We start from the raw sequence: 20,861 nt of genomic DNA on the forward strand, positions 1-20,861 counted from the left end.
GTGACCTATATATATATCTCAAAGACAGAAATGGCATTCTCTGTCGTATAGTGTGTGAAGGGTACTCAACTCGGTAGAACATTAAATTTTCTAAGTTGGTACTTTTGCACACTGCGGATACAATACATATTTTTATGAAAAATACTGTTTCTATATTTGAATATTTAGTTTGTATTTTGTGTAGTGATTGGATAAATTGGCAGTGTATCGAACACACGCAGTCAAAATATCTCAGATTTCCTTGGGTATTCCAATTTTATCAGAAACCTTATTATATCATAATATAGCGAAGAACGATCGACATTTTTATATCAAATTAATATGCATGTAGACTACATTTAGAACATCTCGTTAAGTTTTTTTTCAATTCTTAAATCTAAAAATGGTGCCATTAAATTTTCTCGTTATTTCCATTAGCGTTTGATAATTCTGTAGGTTTTTTTTATTATTCATTGTACGTTAGTTCTGATGTAGCATAACGTGTTAAGTTTTTGTACGAAATCAAAGTTATTAAAAGTTAAGAAACTGTGACATTCGGAGTTATTTCTATCTGAATGTCATCTACTTCGTAATAAGCCACGATGTGGTTGTACTTACATCAGTAGCTTGTTTCTGTAAATGTGATTTCTCACGAAGCCATGCTTGTCTCTCGTTATCAAACTGGGCTTTGACGGAAGACAGCTCAGACTGGACATCAGTAGCTCTCTGTTGGTAATGCTCTTTCTCCCTCACTTCTGTCTTCAACTGATTTTGCAGACGACTTTTTGCGTCTTTCATTGTCCGTTTTTCTGTCTCGAACCGTAGTTGTAGAGCGCTGACTTCACCTTGGTACACTTTCTCCTTGGCTTTGGTCTGCTGACTCAACTGTAAGTTTTCTTTCTTGAAGGTCTCTTCGTTTTGTTTGAGTCTGGCTTCAGATTTCGCGACCTGTTCTTTCGCACTGGAGAGCTCAGCTGACTGATGTTGCAACTAGAAATTAACAACAATTATCAGTGGTTAGCTTGGGGTTAAAGGTCATTCATTAAAGTTCAAAGGTAGCTTCAAATCTTACTCCGATAATGCGACATTTGTTCGCAACTCCGAGCGCAATATTGTCTAAGATTATTATGTTCCTGTACTTTTTTTATCTCAACAGTTTTGAGTCTATTTATATAAGAACTGTTAAAATGACACTTCATGCCATTAAAGATTGAATTGTCAAACTTTCTCTAGATAATTATTTTCGTAACAGATGAAACTGTTCAGTCTTCGTGTTATTACATATATCAACAGTTGGTCAGATATGCGTGATTTGGCGAAATGAATGTCAAGAAAGAACTTTCGAACCTTAAATTCACGAGATTCCAAGTTGCTCCTAACATGTGTGTATAAATGAACGATAGATTCTGATAACTTGCAATGAACACATAATTGTCACCTTCAAATCCTGAAATGAAAGGGTCACCTTGCTGGATTTCATAAAGTTGGTGAATGGTGACACTTTAGAATCATTCAGTACATCAATTGCGTCAGTTATTATTTTCAATCACGTGACTTTTGTGTGACTGGACGATGAAATGATGGTCACTTATTGATGGTGAGACACAAAGTGCTCGAAGTCAGTGATATTATTGGGTGTCTGGTGTGAATTTGATGCATGTTTACACTGTGTGTTATCTAACTAACATCATGACGTACTTTACAAGATACTTTCATTATGACGTGGTTAGTGATGAATACAAGAAAACTGCAAATATCTTAGATCGATCACGTGACGCACTGTGATCAAGTTTACAACTCTATTCCGACTGCATAGTAAGCAGCCCAGGTAATTGTGTTGAGATTATCCAATTGCTCTTATATTATTTCAACCGTGCTCCTGTCAAGCGTGATTTGAGTTGAATTACTTATAAATGAATAGTTCTGACTCATTGAGCTGAGCAAAATATATACGTCTAAGTCACAACGCTGTGATATCATTTGCATGAACGCTGCCTCAGATTTAAAAAAAATGAGGAAATATTTCATAAAATTGAAAGCTACTAGAATCATAATTTAAGGTGCTTATATGCCAACATATGTTTAATTTGTACATGCAACAACGTGTACATTAGTTTATTATATATTTCAGTGACAAGGCTTCATTTTTTTGCACTAGATTAATTTGAACTATCTCTGACACTATTAAATCGGCGATCAAGGCGATGTAAGTGAGGCTATCCTATCCATACATACATACGGTACATAGATTTTTAAAACCTTTTTTTATATCATTTTAATTTTTAAATTTGGCAAACGTTTCAACCTGAGACTGCCTCCTCATACAGTGCTCACAGTCGAGAAGTTACCTTCCGAATTCTTGATCATTATTTTTTTTAAATTTGTAATCGTATGTATCTAACATATCTAATCATCATGTCAAGAATTTACATTGGTAAACTACGTAATGTAGCAGTAATGTATACTGATTTCGATGACGTCACAATATGTGTGTATTACTTCAATGACGTCATGTACATATGACGTAAACGTCATTAAATATGTACTAGCTGTATCTAGGGTATTATTTTTTCCATCAGACAACAACTTATTATTCACCGTAAATTGTTAAAATACCAATAATTAGACATTATACATGCCAAGTAGGTCTATTTTATTGATAAGTAGTATAGCAATGATTCGTTGATTTTTAGGTGCGGACCCACAAATCAATTGGATTGGATAAATTGTACCATACTATGTGTACTGCTACACAAAAACATTTACCCGATGTTGATTCAGTACTGTTTAGGGTGTACGATATTAAGAGTAAGTTATCATTTCTAAAAAAAAACGTTGCAAAAAAAAAACCGTTCAAGTTGCAGATAGTACTACTTTTAAGTATTGTCTAAATAACAGGTGAAAGTCGTCTTACAATTCAGAATAGTGACTTAATCATGCTGGTAAGTAGAATCATGTTTCAATGGTAAACTAAATTTACCCAAAGGAAACCTGAAATTCGAGAATGAGCCATCAAAATAAGTTTTCAATATTTGATTGAAGAGTCTCTTGCACATTGTTTATTACAACGACCTATCATGCCTGGTAACCCAGTCGACAATTGCAAGATGAAAGTCCAAAGAAGCAAGATCCTCAGATGAAATAAGAGTCAACATTGAGTGGGTTTGTTTTTCCCTAATAAAGACCACGGTCCACTTTCTCCTTGCCGCAAATAAATACTTAGACTACGTAAACGAGATTGCGTATATTTATTCTAGCTTTCCTTGTGTATACCACAAAGGTTAAGGGGGAGGGGAGAGAAATATTTTGTTTATATCTCAGATAGTATTGGATTTAGGAGTAGAACTAGTATAGCATAACAGCTATATCGGTTTACCTGCACTGCAGGGTAGGCTGCTATCAAAATTCAAACCAACATTTTTTTTGAAAAATTGCAGGACATTAAAGATGACAGGTTTGGATATGGTTTGTAACAAGGAGCATGTAAATTGATTTGTAGGTTTTTTTTCTACTTTTCAATGTTTGGTGTTGGATCTTGCTGGCTCACTTTTTTTTCTGGTGAACTTAAGTTATTTCAAAGCTGAGACTGTATTGTCTTATATTTACATATTTACCAGTAAACTGACAGAAATATGAGAATGGCGCTATCACTATTTTCGATAAATCATTCAATGTAAATCCATTAGACGAATGTAAAGTTTCCCTGACTTCAAGATAAGCTGTTTACATTTTACGTGGTTTTTACGCATGAGAGTCCGTCTCAATAATTGAAACCCCAAACTGGCCAGCAATGGGCAACAAACTGAAATAATTTCGACTAGACGACGTCTACGTCTCACACTTTGTGAACAATGTAGGCAACTACTTGAAATTAATTACATCCCGCCCTGTAAATAAACTCGCGGGTAGTATGGATATTATCATTAGACCATTATTACGAACGGTTTATTTTTACCACTTCAAGTACATTAAAGCTTCATTAATTACTGTTTTCGTTTTATATATAGTTTTCCTGTCTTTATAGAGAACCGGAAAACAAACCTGATCCGTGTCACAGCTAAGGTTAATAATTTCGGGTTTCCTACTGTTCACCATAATTGCATATAAGCGATTAACTGAAGTATGGTATATAAATATCCTCTTCACTTAAAAAAAAGAAGTCTACATGATTTCGGAAGGCGTCTATTCCCTGATAAGCACATGAGGTTAATCTCGAGACATGTTCGCATTAAATGTGAGAGTGGTCAATGAATTTAAACCAATGGAAAGGCGTTTTTGGTCCTACCAAATGGCTGATCTGTAGACGACAGCTGAAGACAGTCGCATTGTCGTCTGAGTGAACTAAAATTTGATCAAAACTGTGGCTGTTAAAGTCGTGACAAACCGCACAGAACAAAAGCTGTCCCTCGATTTTCTCAATCACTGAACTGATATGATGCGACTCAACAATGTGCTTCGCATTCATGCACTCTGACGCAATCTGATAATTGTGTCGTTGTTCACCAATGTTAGGGGACATTGGGCTAAATTTTTGACAGCCAATGAAAAATTATGACAAACTGCCTGCGTGTTCAGCTTTAATATATAACATTGTGTTAATAACTCATTTTCTGGGTGAGGGCACATGGGAAGATGGAAGGAGATGACAACTTAATATCGTTGACGTAATAAACACATTCTGCGAATACTTAATAGAAATGCCATTTCACTTTTGAGTATGTTTGTTTTGACGATTCATCGGACTTTAACATGCCCTTACTGACTTATAATAACAAACATAGGCAGTGGCAGGCCGTATCGCCAAAGCTGTCAGAATGACATCAAGACTGTGGTTGATAAATGGCCAACTTGTAATCAGTATAAGATCAAGAACTATCAGAGAGAAGCCAGAAAAAATATCATGGCAATTTTTTTCACTAGATTTGCTGCACTGCGAATATATATTTCAGTAATATAATGTTAAAACAACTGAAACAAGGCAAAGCTTCCATTAACATGAACATCACTCATCTAACGAACTCATGGCTAATAAATAAGTACTTTAACTACCACGTACATAAAACAAAGTTTTTTCCATCATAAACTTGTACTGACCTTCTCATTCAATTTCTTGACCTCAGCCTCAAGTTCCTTCTCTCTGACAGCAGACTGGTCATTATTCGATTTCTCGTTCAAGCTGTCCTGTAGATGTTTACGCTCCCTATCCCACGATGCTTTACGCTCCTCAAGCTCTTTCTTCAGTTTGTGTTTGTCGTTGGTAAGCTCAGCTGTGGTCGATGTCAACTTTGCCTCCTTTTCTTTGAGGGCGCTCTTTGCAACATTTCTCTCATCAGTCAATGTTGTCCGTTCATTGATCCAGGCCTCTTCCCGCGCTTTTAAACTGGTCTTCAACTTTTCCATAGCTTCTTTCAGTTGTTCTTTTTCCCGCTTCCAGTCGTTCTCGTTCGCCAGAAGTTTATTTTGTAATTGTCTTTTTTCGCTAGTGAGTGTATCAATCTCTTTCTGGTTGGAGGATACAGATTGTACACGCGTTTCCGTCATTTTAACAGATTCCTTTAATGCTGACTTCTCCTTGGCTAGTTCTCCCTCCAGATCATGACTTTTTCTTTGGAGTTGTTCTTGTTCCTGCTCCGCAGATTTAAGTTTACTCCTAAACTGCGTAGATTCGTTTTTACGTTCTTCAACTTCACGCTGTAGTTCGTTCATTTTGTCCTGAGTCTCAACTTCTCGTTTTTGCAGACGAGATTTCAGGTCCTGGTTTTCTTGTTCAAGTTTTTGCGTAGTCGTTTGTAAATGTCTCTTCTGCTCTTCTATAATGTTCGACTTTTCTTTGGCAAACGATTCCTCCTTCTTCTTCAAAAGTTCATGAAGTTCTTTCGCCTTTCTCTCGAACTCCTTAAGTTTTGCTTCATATTGCTTGTGCCCTGTGTCTTCTTGGCATCTGTCTTTTCGAAGTCTTTCATTTTCATCCTTCGTTTTCTTTAGTTCGTTTTCGCGCCTTTTCCTTTCATTCTCGAACTCAAATTTTAGAGTTGCTCTTTCCTTTTCCCATAAAGATCTTTCTTTCTTCACAGTCACCTCAAATTCAGATTTCTCTTGTTGTGCCTCGGTGAGTTTACCGTGCAGAAGTGATCTTTCTTCCATCAGAATGTCACGTGAAGCTTGAAGTTCTTCGTTCTTAACTGTTGTCTGCGAAAGATGAAATTATGGCAATCAGTACAAAATACAAACTTACACCAATAATTGTACCACTGAGGAAAGCTGACATTGTAAACATTATCCATCGATAAATGGTATTGCTATTCCTAATCAAATTGTAAAGTAGTTGCAATCATTACCACTTGTTAGTATTATATTTATGTGATTTGTGCAAGTATTCTGGGACTTGTATACATGTAGTCGTGTACAAAACCTCGGCGACGTTTCCCGAACAAAGCCGAAGACAACAGCACGTTCGGGCTTTGTCTCGGTGACTCGCCGCGCGCCTTGGCACATCATTGGCGATCCTTTGTGTTGAATACGGCAGTGTAACCGGCCCTTGGGGCTAGTAGCAGCTACATTAGTGGATGAGGGGATGGGAGTGCCAAAGTATAAACTCACCACTTCTAGCTTGGCTTTGAGTTCGTTATTCTTTGCCTTGTGTTGAGATGAATCGTTTTCAAGTTTCTGTGTTTCAGCTTCCAGTTTCTGTCTGACACGTTCAAGCTCTGCCTTCTCACTTATCCAATCCGGTGATGTTGGTGTGGTATCACCTGACTTAGCACCTTTATTATTGAAATCCTAGAAATATCATGGATTGAAGATTATGGGATATAGATGGTTGACAAAGATAGATATTTGAGAACAAGACAACATTTTACACGTTTCACAATTGAAAAAAAATTTTGAACAAGTGAATTCATATGTCATTGAGACTGCTTGATCGATATAATTCTCATAGACCGTTAAGTGGTGAAATCTGTCACAGTGTCTCCCATGAAATGTAAAGTTGAGCCCTGACGTCAAGTCTGAGATCTGTGGATATTTAATTTTCAAACTCCAAACTATTTACTGTACATGTGTATGAATTATTTGTCGGGGTCATCCTAATACGGAACGGTTGTCAATGGATTACAAAAGTGAAGATAACGGCATGGCCATTTAAATAAGTTGATATTTATTGAATGTACTGAGCTTTTGAACGAATACAACACTTCGTGATAAAAATTACCACTAGTACTGTTCTGTCAACTCTGAGACCACCAACATAATTCTTAAACTATGATTTGTGTTGGTTGTCTGAGGTCAAATGTGAGAATGCAGCTGAGGAAAATGTCAGATAGGGACATGCATCACCTGTCACAGTTTGTCTGTCAAATCACCTTTGTGCCATGGTTGGACAACATTGACTGCATTTCATCAGAGTTTAATAGCGCTTACATGGACGAACGCACGGACGGAATCTACACCTGCAATACCCTCTGGGTGATTCCCATTTGGGACACAAAAAACACGTACCCTAAAATTTACAACCACATTGCTTTCATCGAGGAGAACTGGTCGTGAATCTCACACTTGACTCACGTTGTCTTCTTTATGTCAGTCTGACAGTGTGCACATAAAGAACCTGTTCTACTTTACTACTCTCGTCTATTTTATGACATGCAATGTACTTAAGGATGACCTACATGTCTACACAGCATTTGAACACAATCAATTATCCATAGTGTCATATACCAGAAATGACAGAGACCCATCTATCCTGGCCTATCCTGTGATTTAGTACACTGTACCACATCTCTCTTGGACAAAGTACCCCAAGGAAAATCATATTTGCAGAGGAGTATTGTTTACTCTTTACTGTACGGTTATTCAATTAAACCAGCAAATTAATAGTTTTATTTCTAAATTCGTTTTTTATTAAAACTGACTGAAAGAAATTGTAAAGCCTTGAGGGTGTCTTAATCAGGACGAAAAAGAAATAATGAAAATAGTGGGCGAATATCTAATTTTTCTCCCAAATTGCTGTGTTCAACAAAAACAAAACTATTATGCCACGACTATTTTCTGACCGGATGAAGAACAGGTTGGGAATGAATATTTATACCTGTACGAGCTCAATTTATGAAATATAATACGAAAAGATCACAATCCATGTTTATGACGTACTGACCTAGGTTGTTTTCCACCTCGTATTCAACATGTTCAACTGTGACTCAATTTGACTGTGTTGCTATGGTGATATTGAATGTTTTGACTCATATTTTAAGGAGCGCAGTGACTTAGACGCAAATCGTCGGACGTGAACGACCTTAAATATAAATCGTGTTCGCTGTTCGAACGTGTACAACGCGACTTTCACGAGATATTTATTGGGTCCATCTGTTGTACAGAATATCGAGTTTTTAAAATCCGATATATTAGTTTATGAAACTTAGATATCGATAGAGTAACGCTTTGTTTCAGGCACATTGGCAATGACAGACAAAACAACGACAGATGTTGACGGTGACAGTAAATTACTGAGACTAGAGTGTCAAGCAGTCGTCTTTTTGACTCCATGACAATGCGGCAAGAGTACATATAAATCATGATAATTTGACACTGTGAATATTACCAATGACTCTTCTACCCATAAAACTGATTTTGTGCGACGCCAACGCTCACACAACATCTTATTGTTTTCGCGATTACAGTGGATTTTTGTGTTCTAGTTGAGAAATTTAGATGGGTGGGGTAAGGAGTGAGGGAGAGGATTCGTAACTTGGTCGAAGTCCATGGAGGCATTTTAACGAGGACAGACTTGTTATGTTTTCCACCGCCGATTTTATGGATCAAACGCTTGAAACTTTCAAATTGGTATTTGGTGTGAAAGGTCAAACTGCTACAGGGTTGGTAATTTACGGGGAAAGAATGTCACAACACACTTGCAAAAGAGACACCAAGCATGCATATGAATAAACGGGGTCAAAACAAATAAATAAACAAAACATAGATATATAAACAAAGAAAGTAAAAAGAAAGAACTGAATAAGCAATAAATAAATGATGCTTATGCCTGGTAAACCTGTTAACAACAAAAATATGACACAAATGAATAAATTACGAATAAAATAAATAATACAAATATGGAATAGTTATGTATCATTTGTATTATGTAAATGAAAAAATATAACGATGGTAAATTAAAATGTAAATTTTGGCGAAATAATAAGATAAATAAGTACATACAAATGTTTGTTTTTTTACCTCTTTGGACCAATTGCTTTGCTCTGTTTGTAGTTTTCTATGCAAATCATCAGTCTTTTTCTTGAACTCCTCTAACTGTTCGTAAAGTTCAGTTTTCTCTGTTTTCCATGCCGTGGTTTCCATTTTACGTTGATGTTCAGAGTTCTGTCTTTCTACTTCAACAGCTCTCTCTTTGTCTTTTCCTATCTGTGATTTGGATAACTTAAATTGGAATTGCGAGATACAATAACGTAGACGGGGGAAAGGTTATATGTTAGTTGTCTATCAAGTATCATGCAATGTTCCCTCAAGAGCTTAATAGTAGTTTGGATGTAATTTGTCCAGGGTAGACGTTATCAACGTTCAAAGTAATATACTGTATGGGGGGGGGTATTTTTTGTATGGACATGTTTTGATTGGAATAATTCTAAAAGTGAAAACAGTCTTACAAACTCGTTCAAATAAATATCTGCAAATTACCGTTACTAATGTTCCCTCAAGGGCATATACTTTGGAAGTAATTACCCGGGGTCAACTGTTACAGTAAAATACCGTGTTTTTGTATGACATACTTTGATTGAAAGGATTTTGTGAAGTGAAAAACAGTCTTAAAATCTTACAGACATGAATAGAAAGTTGTACTATAGTTGCAGATAATAAATTTGTCTTTGCATGTAGTTTTTCCATGTTCTAATTGGGGTGGGGGTGGGAGGGGGGTTGAAAAGATTTTAGATATGAATAACTAAACATGTGACCCTGAGATCAATTCAAATACAAATACAAATGAATGTGGATTTATTGCTAGCATTTAGTTGCCTTCAATTGCTAATTTATCTAAAATATGCACTCTAAAAACACTTGAAGGTATTACCGGTGTCAGACATCAAGTGAACCACTACTTTTTTATCTGTGTGCAAAATGATTATTTTTAAAGTGGATGTTTTGAAATATGTTGCAGTCATGTAAGCAAAGGTATAGATACATTTTAGGCTATTAAATACACAATGAGTGGTATATTGTTCATTTCGAATTGAAGTTCACCATTTTTGCCATAATTAGAACAACGGATTCATGTTATTTTTACTCAAGTTCCAATTTTATGATAATATGGTACCTTAATCGGACGAATACGTTTGGAGGAACTGTATTCTACACGTACACAAGGAGTACATGTACAACTTTTACAGCCAGCCATTGCTTGCCTCGAGATATAGGACGCATGGACGAAACTAAACAGGAACTTTGAGGGGGTTTTAATATTGACTAATTGAGGGATGGTCAGTGTTTACAATTGATAAACATGGGTAATGCAGTTTAAATTTATTAAAAAAAATATCAAAACGTTTCATTACGTGTGTATTTGGGAATATTTGACTTTCGACATCGAAGTTTCAAACAGTACTATCACTTGAATGGTAACTTCCCTCCCTCCCAGCATAATGAACTTTGCCAAAAGTTATCGAAAGTATGTGAATTCTACCGTGAATTGTATACATGTTTAGCTTAGATAAAGATCCAAACAGACTATATAGGCGTATCTAAAGGGTCGACTAACCTCCACAATGCGACGTTCGTACTCCTGCTTTTCCTTCTCACGTGCCTCGCGTTCTTTGGTGAGCTCCTCCTGCATACTACGAATCTCGTCATCAGCCTCGGCCATCATGGACTGACTTTCATTGAGCTGGGAAAGTAGGAGAGATATACATTGGTTATCACGAGTAACATGACTCTTACAAACCGTCTCGTTACTGTAGATTATGAGGTCAAAGGAGGTCACCTGAAAATAGTCGTTAAGGCCAGCCACTACCATTAATCACAGAACGTGTTATCGAAGACAACTAACATGTAGAAATATGTGTTGTTGATGGAAAAGTTAAGGATACATTTTCCTATAAATGGATATGTTTAATAACAACAGGTCAAAATATAAGACGTATGATTATGACGACGAGAACTTAGTTATTCTGTCGTAACGGACTAAGCTTTGTGTAGATGCATAATAATACATCTACACAATGTATGTATGTATGTATGTATGTATGTATGTATGTATGTATGTATGTATGTATGTATGTATGTATGTATGTATGTATGTATGTATGTGTGTGTGTGTGTGTATGTATGTATGTGTGTATGTATGTATGTATGTATGTATGTATGTATGTATGTATGTATGTATACATACATAACTCTTTACTTTGCCTTTAGACTGACAGATATCTGATGGCAACCCCATCTGATGTAGAAGTCAGTTGAACTCGTTCTTTTTTTGTTACTTGAATCGAACTTCTATTACAAGTTTTAATTTCCGTTTTATTTGCAGCTACTACACAGATAGTGTCATGACTGCTACATCTGATTTCAATCAAATTGATCTCAAGCTTGTAGAAAACAGATTGATTTCACTCGTGATATATTTATAAAACATACCTATTTGGATTCATTGCTATAGAAATGTTTTATTGACAAAATGGTAAAAGTAATATTTTGTGTTTGAAAAGGCAACCATAATTTTGATAAGTAGTACAGGTAAGGGAGGTACATTGTAGGAATACAGCTATATTAGTATATAACGATAGGGGATATATCTATCAATGTAACTCTAACAAAGTCAGACATTTTCATTGGTATCTTTGTCACTCTTCGAGGTTGATATGTTAAGGTTGCCACAACAGCTGCAATTTTACTTCAATACATTCCTTCGATAAAGGAATCACATAAAAGAGAGCGATAGCTGTGTTAGCATTCTCAGCAAATACTGTAGTGTTTGAACAGACTGCAGTTGTTCCATTGAGAGGATATACGTTATAGCGACCATGACACTTTTGCTGTTACATTTATTTTTAGAGGAAAGATGAGTTTGTTACGGTAGCTTTAGTATACGATACTTATATATATTGTTGTTATCAATGGCTCTCCATTTTGTCACAAGTTGTCAATTGACTTCATCGTAGATTCTTTTCTCATTCGTCATGATTCTACTGTTGTCTCTCGTCTTCATTTTATTATCTTTAAAATTGTTTGTGCATACTTCTTGATGTTCTGTTTGTGATTCGTGATTTGATGTTTTTACGAGCAGGTACTTTTCCCAAGATGATTAATAAATTATTATCTAATCTTGTTATCTTGCCTTATCTAATCTATTATCTTAGATCGTTAGTAAGTCTGTTCTCGCGTGCCAGAGTTATTATATTTCCAGGGAGCGTGTTCGAAGTCACCTTACATGTAAAAAGTCATCTTTTGTTTTTACGAAGATAACGAGGATGTTTTACGTCTTTGCGCAAGTCAAGTACTCACCTCAAAGCGTAATAATTCCTTTTCCCTATCCTTATATCCTGTATCGTCCGAACACACTGATCTACTTTCTGAAGCCGTCTCACTCAATAGCTCCAGTTTCTTTTCAGCTGCTTTGGTCTTCCCTCGCTCTTCTTCAAGTAGGGCTTCTAATGATTTTAGCATTGAGAGATGATCCTATGTGAAGGAATCAATATAATGATATGATTATGAGTCATAATGTGAGTTATACTTATATGGAATAAGAATAAACCAACGTACTCTGAAAGATATACTAGTGGTGTAGCCTGTGACGGAGGTCCCTTTTAGGCTGGAGCCTGGTAAAATGTTTACAATTATACACTAAAACTTATTACAGAAACTAACTAAACCAGAGATAACACAACATGATAGATACGGCTAGAGGATACATACAAAATTAGGCTTTGATATTCAGACTGGTGTTTCTTCGTCACATTTATATTTTTTAAATAAAATTCTGGTGAAAACTCTACCTGTTTCTTGACATGGTACGATATATTTTAGTTGTTGGAAGTAATTTAAGAATATTAACAATATGGAACAAAAGTAACCATCAAGAAAATTAAAGTTACCGACTGTGGCCCTTTAAAATATTGACAGCTCTTAGATCATGGGTTGTCACATGTTGTCACATCAAATTTACATGTATACTATGTCGTCATATTCTGTATATTTTATCAGTATACAACCCCAGTGACAGTACTATTTCATTCCAGGGCTGCATATACATAATTCACATAAAACGAAAATGCATGTTTAATTCGTGAAAATTATGATATTGATCTGGTGATCTTCATCATAACACTTATTAAATACTTTTTTGCAACATCTTGAAAAAGGTTTATGTGATCTCAGATCACTCTTCTATAGTGGTTTGAGATGTGATGCATAAATCACCATTGCCTTGACATGAAGATTGATCGCTAGACCTTAACTAAGCAAAAGTACGAATACCTTGTTCTCTACCCCAGGTCTGTTCTCTTCGTCTACTGCGCATGTGTGGTCTAGCTCTTCTTGTAGTTTTTGCGCGTGCGTCTCAACGTTTTCAAGATGTTTCAGTAAAGTTTCTTGCTTCGCCTCAGCAGCTACAAGCTGTCTTTCGAGATCCTCTTGTCTGATTCGTGCTTCCGTTGACGCTACTTTCAGTGTTCTCTGTGCAAGTTTTAGTTCTTCCTCTTGCTGTTCCTGGATGTGTTCTTTGCCTTTGACAATTGAAAACAGATCACCTGCATGGTTTGAAAACATAGTGTCAGTACCAAAGATGTTTCTCATAGACACATTACAACCCGTTTCATGTTAGTGTTCAGCGGCTGTGTTTGATACAACAAACCATCATTAAGAAAGTGAACATGCTACACTTTAAGATTGAATAAATAGTTTATGACGACATTTTGTCTAAAACGAAAAGACCTAACATGTCGCTATACAGACATCAAATGCAGATGTCAAAACATTGGCGCCTGTGAGTCTGTGTCTAGTTGCAGTACCATTAAATGGTTTATTTAATAGAAAACAACATTTTGATCTTGTTAACCTAGTGTAGGAGATGTAGTTTCTAATGAGTTTCTGCATAGTTGTATCAACGAGAGCTGGTGAACAGTAACTTGAATCGGGTTGTACCATTCGTCCCTATACATGACTCAGCACTAAACCAACGCCATGTACATCTCAAATTTAAATTGACCACTTAGGGTGTATGGGTCATGTCAATACCAAACTAAGGTGTATGGGTGAGGTAAACATCAACCTGAGGTGTATGGGTCATGTAAATATCAACCTAAGGTGTACGGGTCATATAAATATCAACCTAAGGTGTATGGGTGATATTAATATCAACCTAAGGTGTACGGGTCATGTAAATTTTAACCTAAGGTATACAGGTCATGTAAATATCAACTTAAGGTGTATGGGTGATGTAAATATCAACTTAAGGAGCATGGGTCATGTAAATATCAACTTAAGGAGCATGGGTCATGTAAATATCAACTTAAGGTGTATGGGTCTTGTAAATATCAACTTAATGAGCATGGGTGATGTAAATATCAACCTAAGGTGCATGGGTCATTTACATATCGACCTAAGGTGTATGGGTCATGTAAATATCAACCTAAGGTGTATGAGTTATGTAAATATTAACCTAAGGTGTATGGGTCTTGTAAATATCAACTTAAGGTGTATGGGTGATGTAAATATCAATCTAGGGTGTATGGGTCTTGTAAAATATCGAATTAAGTTGTATGGGTGATGCAAATATCAATCTAAAGTGTATGGGTCATGCAAATATCAACTTAAGGTGTATCGGTCTTGTAAATATCAACCTAAGGTGCGTGGGTGATGTAAATATCAAGCTAAGGTGTATGGGTCTTGTAAATATCAACCTAAGGTGTATGGGTCTTGCATATATCAACCTAAGGTGCATGGGTCGTGTAGTTCATTTCTACTGCATAATTCAATATTTAAATTATATGCAAAAGTTTATACTGTAGATAGCAACTTCTAAACTAGACACAATAACATGTGGCTTTTGGCAACCAATCAATTTTACTTTTAAATCGATACATGGAAAATGAAAAGGCAATCATGTGTGCCAAAATTGACGGAATGTGGTTGCTGAAGTCACTAATAAAACCAGTTCCCTTGTCATTTGACAGAACTGGTCATGACACGTCGGTCACACATCACTTATTGTTTTTAAAAGTGGTAAAACATGCCCTAGGGATGAGCGCAACTAAGGTTGTGAGTTTTTTTTCTGAGTTTGTTTTGCTTTTGTGTTATTTGGGTAGGTTTATTAAGTATATGACAAAGAAATCAGTAGTCCGTGTAAAGCAATACTCCCAATATACACATTAAATTTAAAAGAAGCTGTCCACATGTGGCACCACACGTGTCTGCAACATATTATACAGTTTTTGTAGAATTATGCTAATAACCATCTGATGTGTACTCATGAAAGATGAGAAGACAGTCTGGCTATTAATTTCGACTGTCATAAATGACCTTTGACCTTAAATGTTGACGTGGAAGCATCTCAGATATGCACTTAGGAACGTCGTTCATCCGCCATGCTCACCACAGACTAGCAAAGCAGATGGCTTCATTAGGCCCATGGGAGACGAAGTGAAGAGCTAAAAACAGACAATAGTAAATGAAGGCTTCTGAATCTTAATTGCCCACTTTAGTCTGCCTTTAAGCGGATAAATGGCTCTACTCAGGCACGTAGTGAAATGAAATAGTTCACTAAATGATGAATGCGTGTATATGAACCATACTCTAAATCTCGTAATTTCAAGTGGTGCCTATATGAATTTTAGTAATACTAATAGCTTTCTAAATTTTATCCTTTAGGCAAAGAACTGATAACATTAGGCCATGACTGTTCTCTGGTGATAGTCCATGGCGTATACTGCCATGGAGTGAAAATTCCAGCCGATGGTAATGCTAAAAGAATGCGATACGAAACAGTGATTTGCATTTACGTCAGTTTGATATGTGCGACAAGTGGCTTGGAGATAACAGATGTTTTTTAGAGTTGAGTCTGAATTCGATGACATGGTAGACACATCAAAACATCATAATATCAACTTTTCTTATGTTACTGGTAGAATTTTGACCCCGTTTCACAAGAAGTAGTGAGGTGTTTCTCCGCACCTTGCTGTTCATACATTCCAAAGTCACCCATTACAACTTTGATGATTGGTCGAGTAGGCAGGTAGGAAAACTCACTTCTCAGGATTTATGTGACCTCTGATGACAGGGTCAGCCAGATAGGGGGACTTACTTCTATTGTTTATCCAACACGCCCCTTGAATCCATCATCTCTGACGTAATACAAAGCATGATGGGAAATTTTGGAGATAACCGGACGGGGGTTGGGCCTACCAAAAATACCACAAGTGTCCCAGAATGCTTTGCGGTTTATCGTCACCGCGTGAGGTTGACTACACTTATAATTGCTTAGTGACCAGATAACACACAGCCAATGAAATCGCAGGCAATAAGATATGATGGGATCTATTTCAAAATATTACTTGTCATGGTTTTATTTTAGGTGAATTGAAAAGAACTTGTAATGTAATCTGCAGTATCGGATTGCACATAGACATGGACAACTTTGGTGTTTTTTTTTAAAAATAGAAATACTACTTCAACGAGGCTGATATCAAATCCCAAGAGATTTCTATTATGGTGGATGTCGTAAAAACATATGAAAACAATTATAAAGAAAATTGTCTAAAATTTTAGGTATTTGGTGAAAGGGACCATGATTTTCATTGGCTGTGATATACTCTGTAATGTATTGACTGGACGTTCTCCATAAGTGTGACTGAATTGCCATGGTTACCTTTTGATTTTAAAAATACTTTTAATAAACTGTATCGAGAGAAAACAAATGTAACTTTGGTTTATGCGAAGTGTAAATCAGCTAGTCCCATAACAAAAGAAATTTACTTGCATATCCATTTGCATACATTTATCAATCTCGAGACGTTGAATCGATTATTTTTGAAACATTTTGCATAGTTTCAAATATTTGACCAGATTTATGGAGAATGTCCTTTCAATCAATATGTTATAGCATAATTGTTCATATTTCTGTTGAGGTATGTAGTCTATGTGTGGCCGTAATGTTGTTGGAGCCTACAAGGCCGTCACTGTGAAAGTGTTAAAATTAGACTTAGCTTGCTGGTTAGTACGTATGTCAGAAATTTCTACTCGTCAACTACTACACGAAGAGCTTGTTAGGCACAACACGAATAGCTTGTTAGATGCCATTACATAAGGCAACATGATGAGTTCTAATTAGCCACTGTCGTAAATATACATGAACTATGAACTTTTACGAATCAGAGTTTACTAATTACATCATGTATGAGTGAGTGATTTTCGTTTATGTGAACGATACGTGAGGAGGCAACTGAAACTGCCATGGTTTAATAGGTTACTGCTAAGTTATTTTACGAAGGGTGACGTTTTATGCTGTGTGGAATTGCCAACGTGATTTTATCGTTTGCAAGGTTATTATATATGCCGTCATGTCAAAAAGCGAATGGTTTCTACATTGTTAGTTATCTGCTAATTTATGACGCATTCATCATAATCATCACAAATACATTTAGTCTAGTTTTTATCTTTGTTTTTTTCCCTTCACCTAAAGTGTTAGAAACCTTCATGCAACCCCCATTACAACACCAAAGGCCATTCATACCGATGATGGAAATATTTATCCACAGTCATGCAAATATTTACTACATGCGGAGTGGTTTGAGCAAGCCATGCGGAACAAATAAAACCAAAATAAATGCAAATATGAAAACAAACACAAGAGGGCGGTGTTTATGGTTGTTACGGCAACAACTTGTGTGACCACTAACCCCCGCACCAGATGGATGTGTGCTATGTTTTTTGTAAACAAGGAGATACAATAACCTTTACACGTACACAGCAACTTTTATTTTTTGTGTGCAAATAAGAAAATCTGCATTTTTTTCATAATTAGTCTCAAAATAGAGAATGAATTGCACCCTGTTTTAATACAAACTTATGATGAAAGACCATGGTGGAAAAATGTGGTATATCAAAGAATATGTGCAACAACTTAAAACAATTTGGAATAAAAGAAAGAAAAGAGATTCTGTCAAAAGTCACAAAATTAAAAACAGCACACCAATATACAGAGAAGAGAAATCATTACAAAACATTCCGTATTGAAATAGTAATTTTACCACCACGCGTGCTTCTTGTGTAGTATAATAACACCATACTGTTTCAATAATTAAGTGTCTTCACGACTCAAACAAACTTCAACTAAAATATTCCGAATTTTTGCACGTTTTCTTAGTATTCACTAAAACATTTGCATCTGACACTGTAAACTCTAAAATTAGTTTGTCTTTTGTTAACATCGCAAATGGGTTCTGATTGGCTTAAAACCCCTAAATTAACAGAGGTACACAGCACCGGGCCAATCACAAATCCCCTTTTTATATTCATTAATAGTTAGTCTTATTCACAAAGATTCGCTAGTATTTCTAACTCTGTCATTCCTTGCTGACATTCCCTGATTTCAATTTTTCGAATTGCTTTGAGTACTACTACTATAAAATATTCATATGATGTAAACTCAGGTTGAATCAGTTAGGTTACTTTGTGTTATGGTAGGCAGTTCCTTTCTCATCAACTACACCTTCAAATCTACTGGGAAGTCGGGGCGATAGATTTTAAATCTATTGAAAATAATAAGACGAACACTCGTAAACCACCCCCACCCCCACCCCCACCCCCACCCCCACCCCCACACCGCACTTGTATACATCAAACAGTCACAATCCTGCACAGAAATAAAACCGTTCCCTGAACAACGATGATGGAGATTGTAGGTAGGGCCATCAACGCATTGTAAAGCTAAATGAACGTGTACTGCCCGCACACTTTCACAAAATTCAATTTCCAATGGTTAGAATCACGTGTCAGAGTAGTTTTTCGTCGATCAAACATATCTAAATATTTTTATTTCTATTTAGTTTACTATTTGACATCTACAGTAATTATCCACGGCCTGTTCACCGAACAAACATAATTTACTACTTACAATATTAGTAGTTTGATTCCTAAAAGACTTTCATAAAATCAAGCAATGTTCGCTTGAACTGATGATGTAAATTTTCGTATCAGCGTGCCCGTTGTGGCGCCCTCACAGGTTTAACAGCCATATAACAAAACTTCCCACCCGGTGATGTTCTAACATCTTTTTGGACAAATCCACAATGGCACGTCTGTTAAAATTGTAAATGTACAATTTAGATGTTTGCATACAAGGTTGCAGAGAGGATTTTTGCACGGATGAGATTGCACACAAGAAATATGTGTCACTCGGTTAGATATGTCAGATCACGTGACCATTACGTACTTAAGTTCTGAGACGTAACTTTTATATTAAAACGGCAATTTTCGCGGTACGTGTAAAAACGCCTGTAGCAATATACTTAGTCATGATTGGCAGTTAAGGAAAGGCAGATAATGTTGACAACGAATGTATAGAACCTGGATATAGAATTCAGAAAAATGGCGAAAATGGCGAATCCCATCACGACCGACGCGACTATAGGTTGGTTGAAATGTCAATAACTGGAAGTGACGTCATAAAATCATAGGTCACTAATGACGTCAGAATTTAAGTACGCGCTACAAAATACTGTACGTACATTCACAAATGTCCGCATTTCAACGGTCTACGCGTCAACTTACGTAGAACAAAGGACTGGGTAAGAAAATTGTGATTTATAAATCGCTGCATCGTTACAAGGTAAATTATGACGATACGAGGTTTTAACGGTTTTAAATGTATACTCACAGCATTTGAATAATTCCGTTCCGTAAATTTGTATAAGCTGTCTAACATTTCAAGTTCTGAATACTTGCTCAAAAACTTGAAGACTCATCTTGTAGCGTGAAGTGTTCGGCTTACAATAAGATATGTTTAAAATTGTTTACGATAGACTTCAAGAGTCCTTTTCTTTTTCCATCCATTTAGAAACTACTTTATCAGTGAAATCACAAGCACTCAGAATCTAAAACGACGTGAGTACAGTTTGCAGGTTCTAGTAACGTATACCGTCGAAGATATACAACGCAAAGGTGATGAGGTCAACCGTTGAGGGCGGAAACTTCTGACTATCTTATAATCGAACATGCGCTCTTCTGAAATCAGTTGTTGATTGTAACACAAGGTTTCAATTTTTGTAAAACTGTACCAGAATCATCGAGGTGTCTCCTCCCCTCAAATATCATTCTTGGTTACTTTTAACTTCGCTAATAACATATGAGTGCTTCCATTGATAAACTATACCATGATTCGATGCTACCCTTTCATGCAAAACTATCGAAAAATTGCATAACTGTCCCCAAGTAACAAAGAGAGGAAATTTCTAAAGCCGCAGTAGCTATAACTTTGAGCATTGTAGTCATTTTCTATTCCAAGTGGTGTTCATATTGCTACAAGTTGACTCATTGTGTTGACGTCATATCCTGTACACCGCCACCATGAGTATGATAAACATAAGACTAAAAATTGGGAATATGTTGTCACTTTGTTGCCGAGATGTTTACGTTTTGATCACAGACAACAAAATCAATACTTTGCAAAGCTAATAATCTATTCTCAGTGATGGTCTCCAGCTTGATTTCTTTCCAAATAAACAATTACTTGAAGTCACAGCTACTGCTTCTTCGTCAATTAGTCTATGTAAAAATATACTACTGGGCTAACTTACAGTTATATCTAAACAGCTAATTTCTAAAATAAAGATAGTCTAGGTTCAGCTTATATAAAGACTACAAGATAGGAAAAGCATTGCATGCAA

At 36.2% G+C, this 20,861-nt stretch overlaps 1 protein-coding gene across 8 annotated transcripts in view; it reads right to left on the reverse strand.

The window, feature by feature from the left end:
* Positions 1 to 20,861, reverse strand: part of LOC144444563 (uncharacterized) — a 63,274-nt gene that overhangs the window by 14,507 nt on the left and 27,906 nt on the right. For 7 of the 8 annotated variants that reach the window (XM_078134028.1, XM_078134030.1, XM_078134033.1 and 4 more), the window contains 7 exons: positions 13,456 to 13,727; positions 12,484 to 12,657; positions 10,742 to 10,867; positions 9,208 to 9,408; positions 6,580 to 6,759; positions 5,074 to 6,168; positions 598 to 969 (listed from right to left, as the gene is read on the reverse strand). In XM_078134028.1, the coding sequence (XP_077990154.1) occupies positions 598 to 969; positions 5,074 to 6,168; positions 6,580 to 6,759; positions 9,208 to 9,408; positions 10,742 to 10,867; positions 12,484 to 12,657; positions 13,456 to 13,727 (2,420 nt within the window). The remainder of the gene's footprint in view (positions 1 to 597; positions 970 to 5,073; positions 6,169 to 6,579; positions 6,760 to 9,207; positions 9,409 to 10,741; positions 10,868 to 12,483; positions 12,658 to 13,455; positions 13,728 to 20,861) is intronic. The other variant, XM_078134029.1, reaches the window with a different exon arrangement.

The sequence above is a fragment of the Glandiceps talaboti genome, chromosome 13, assembly GCF_964340395.1.
Source record: "Glandiceps talaboti chromosome 13, keGlaTala1.1, whole genome shotgun sequence".
Classification (NCBI taxonomy): Eukaryota; Metazoa; Hemichordata; class Enteropneusta; family Spengelidae; genus Glandiceps; species Glandiceps talaboti.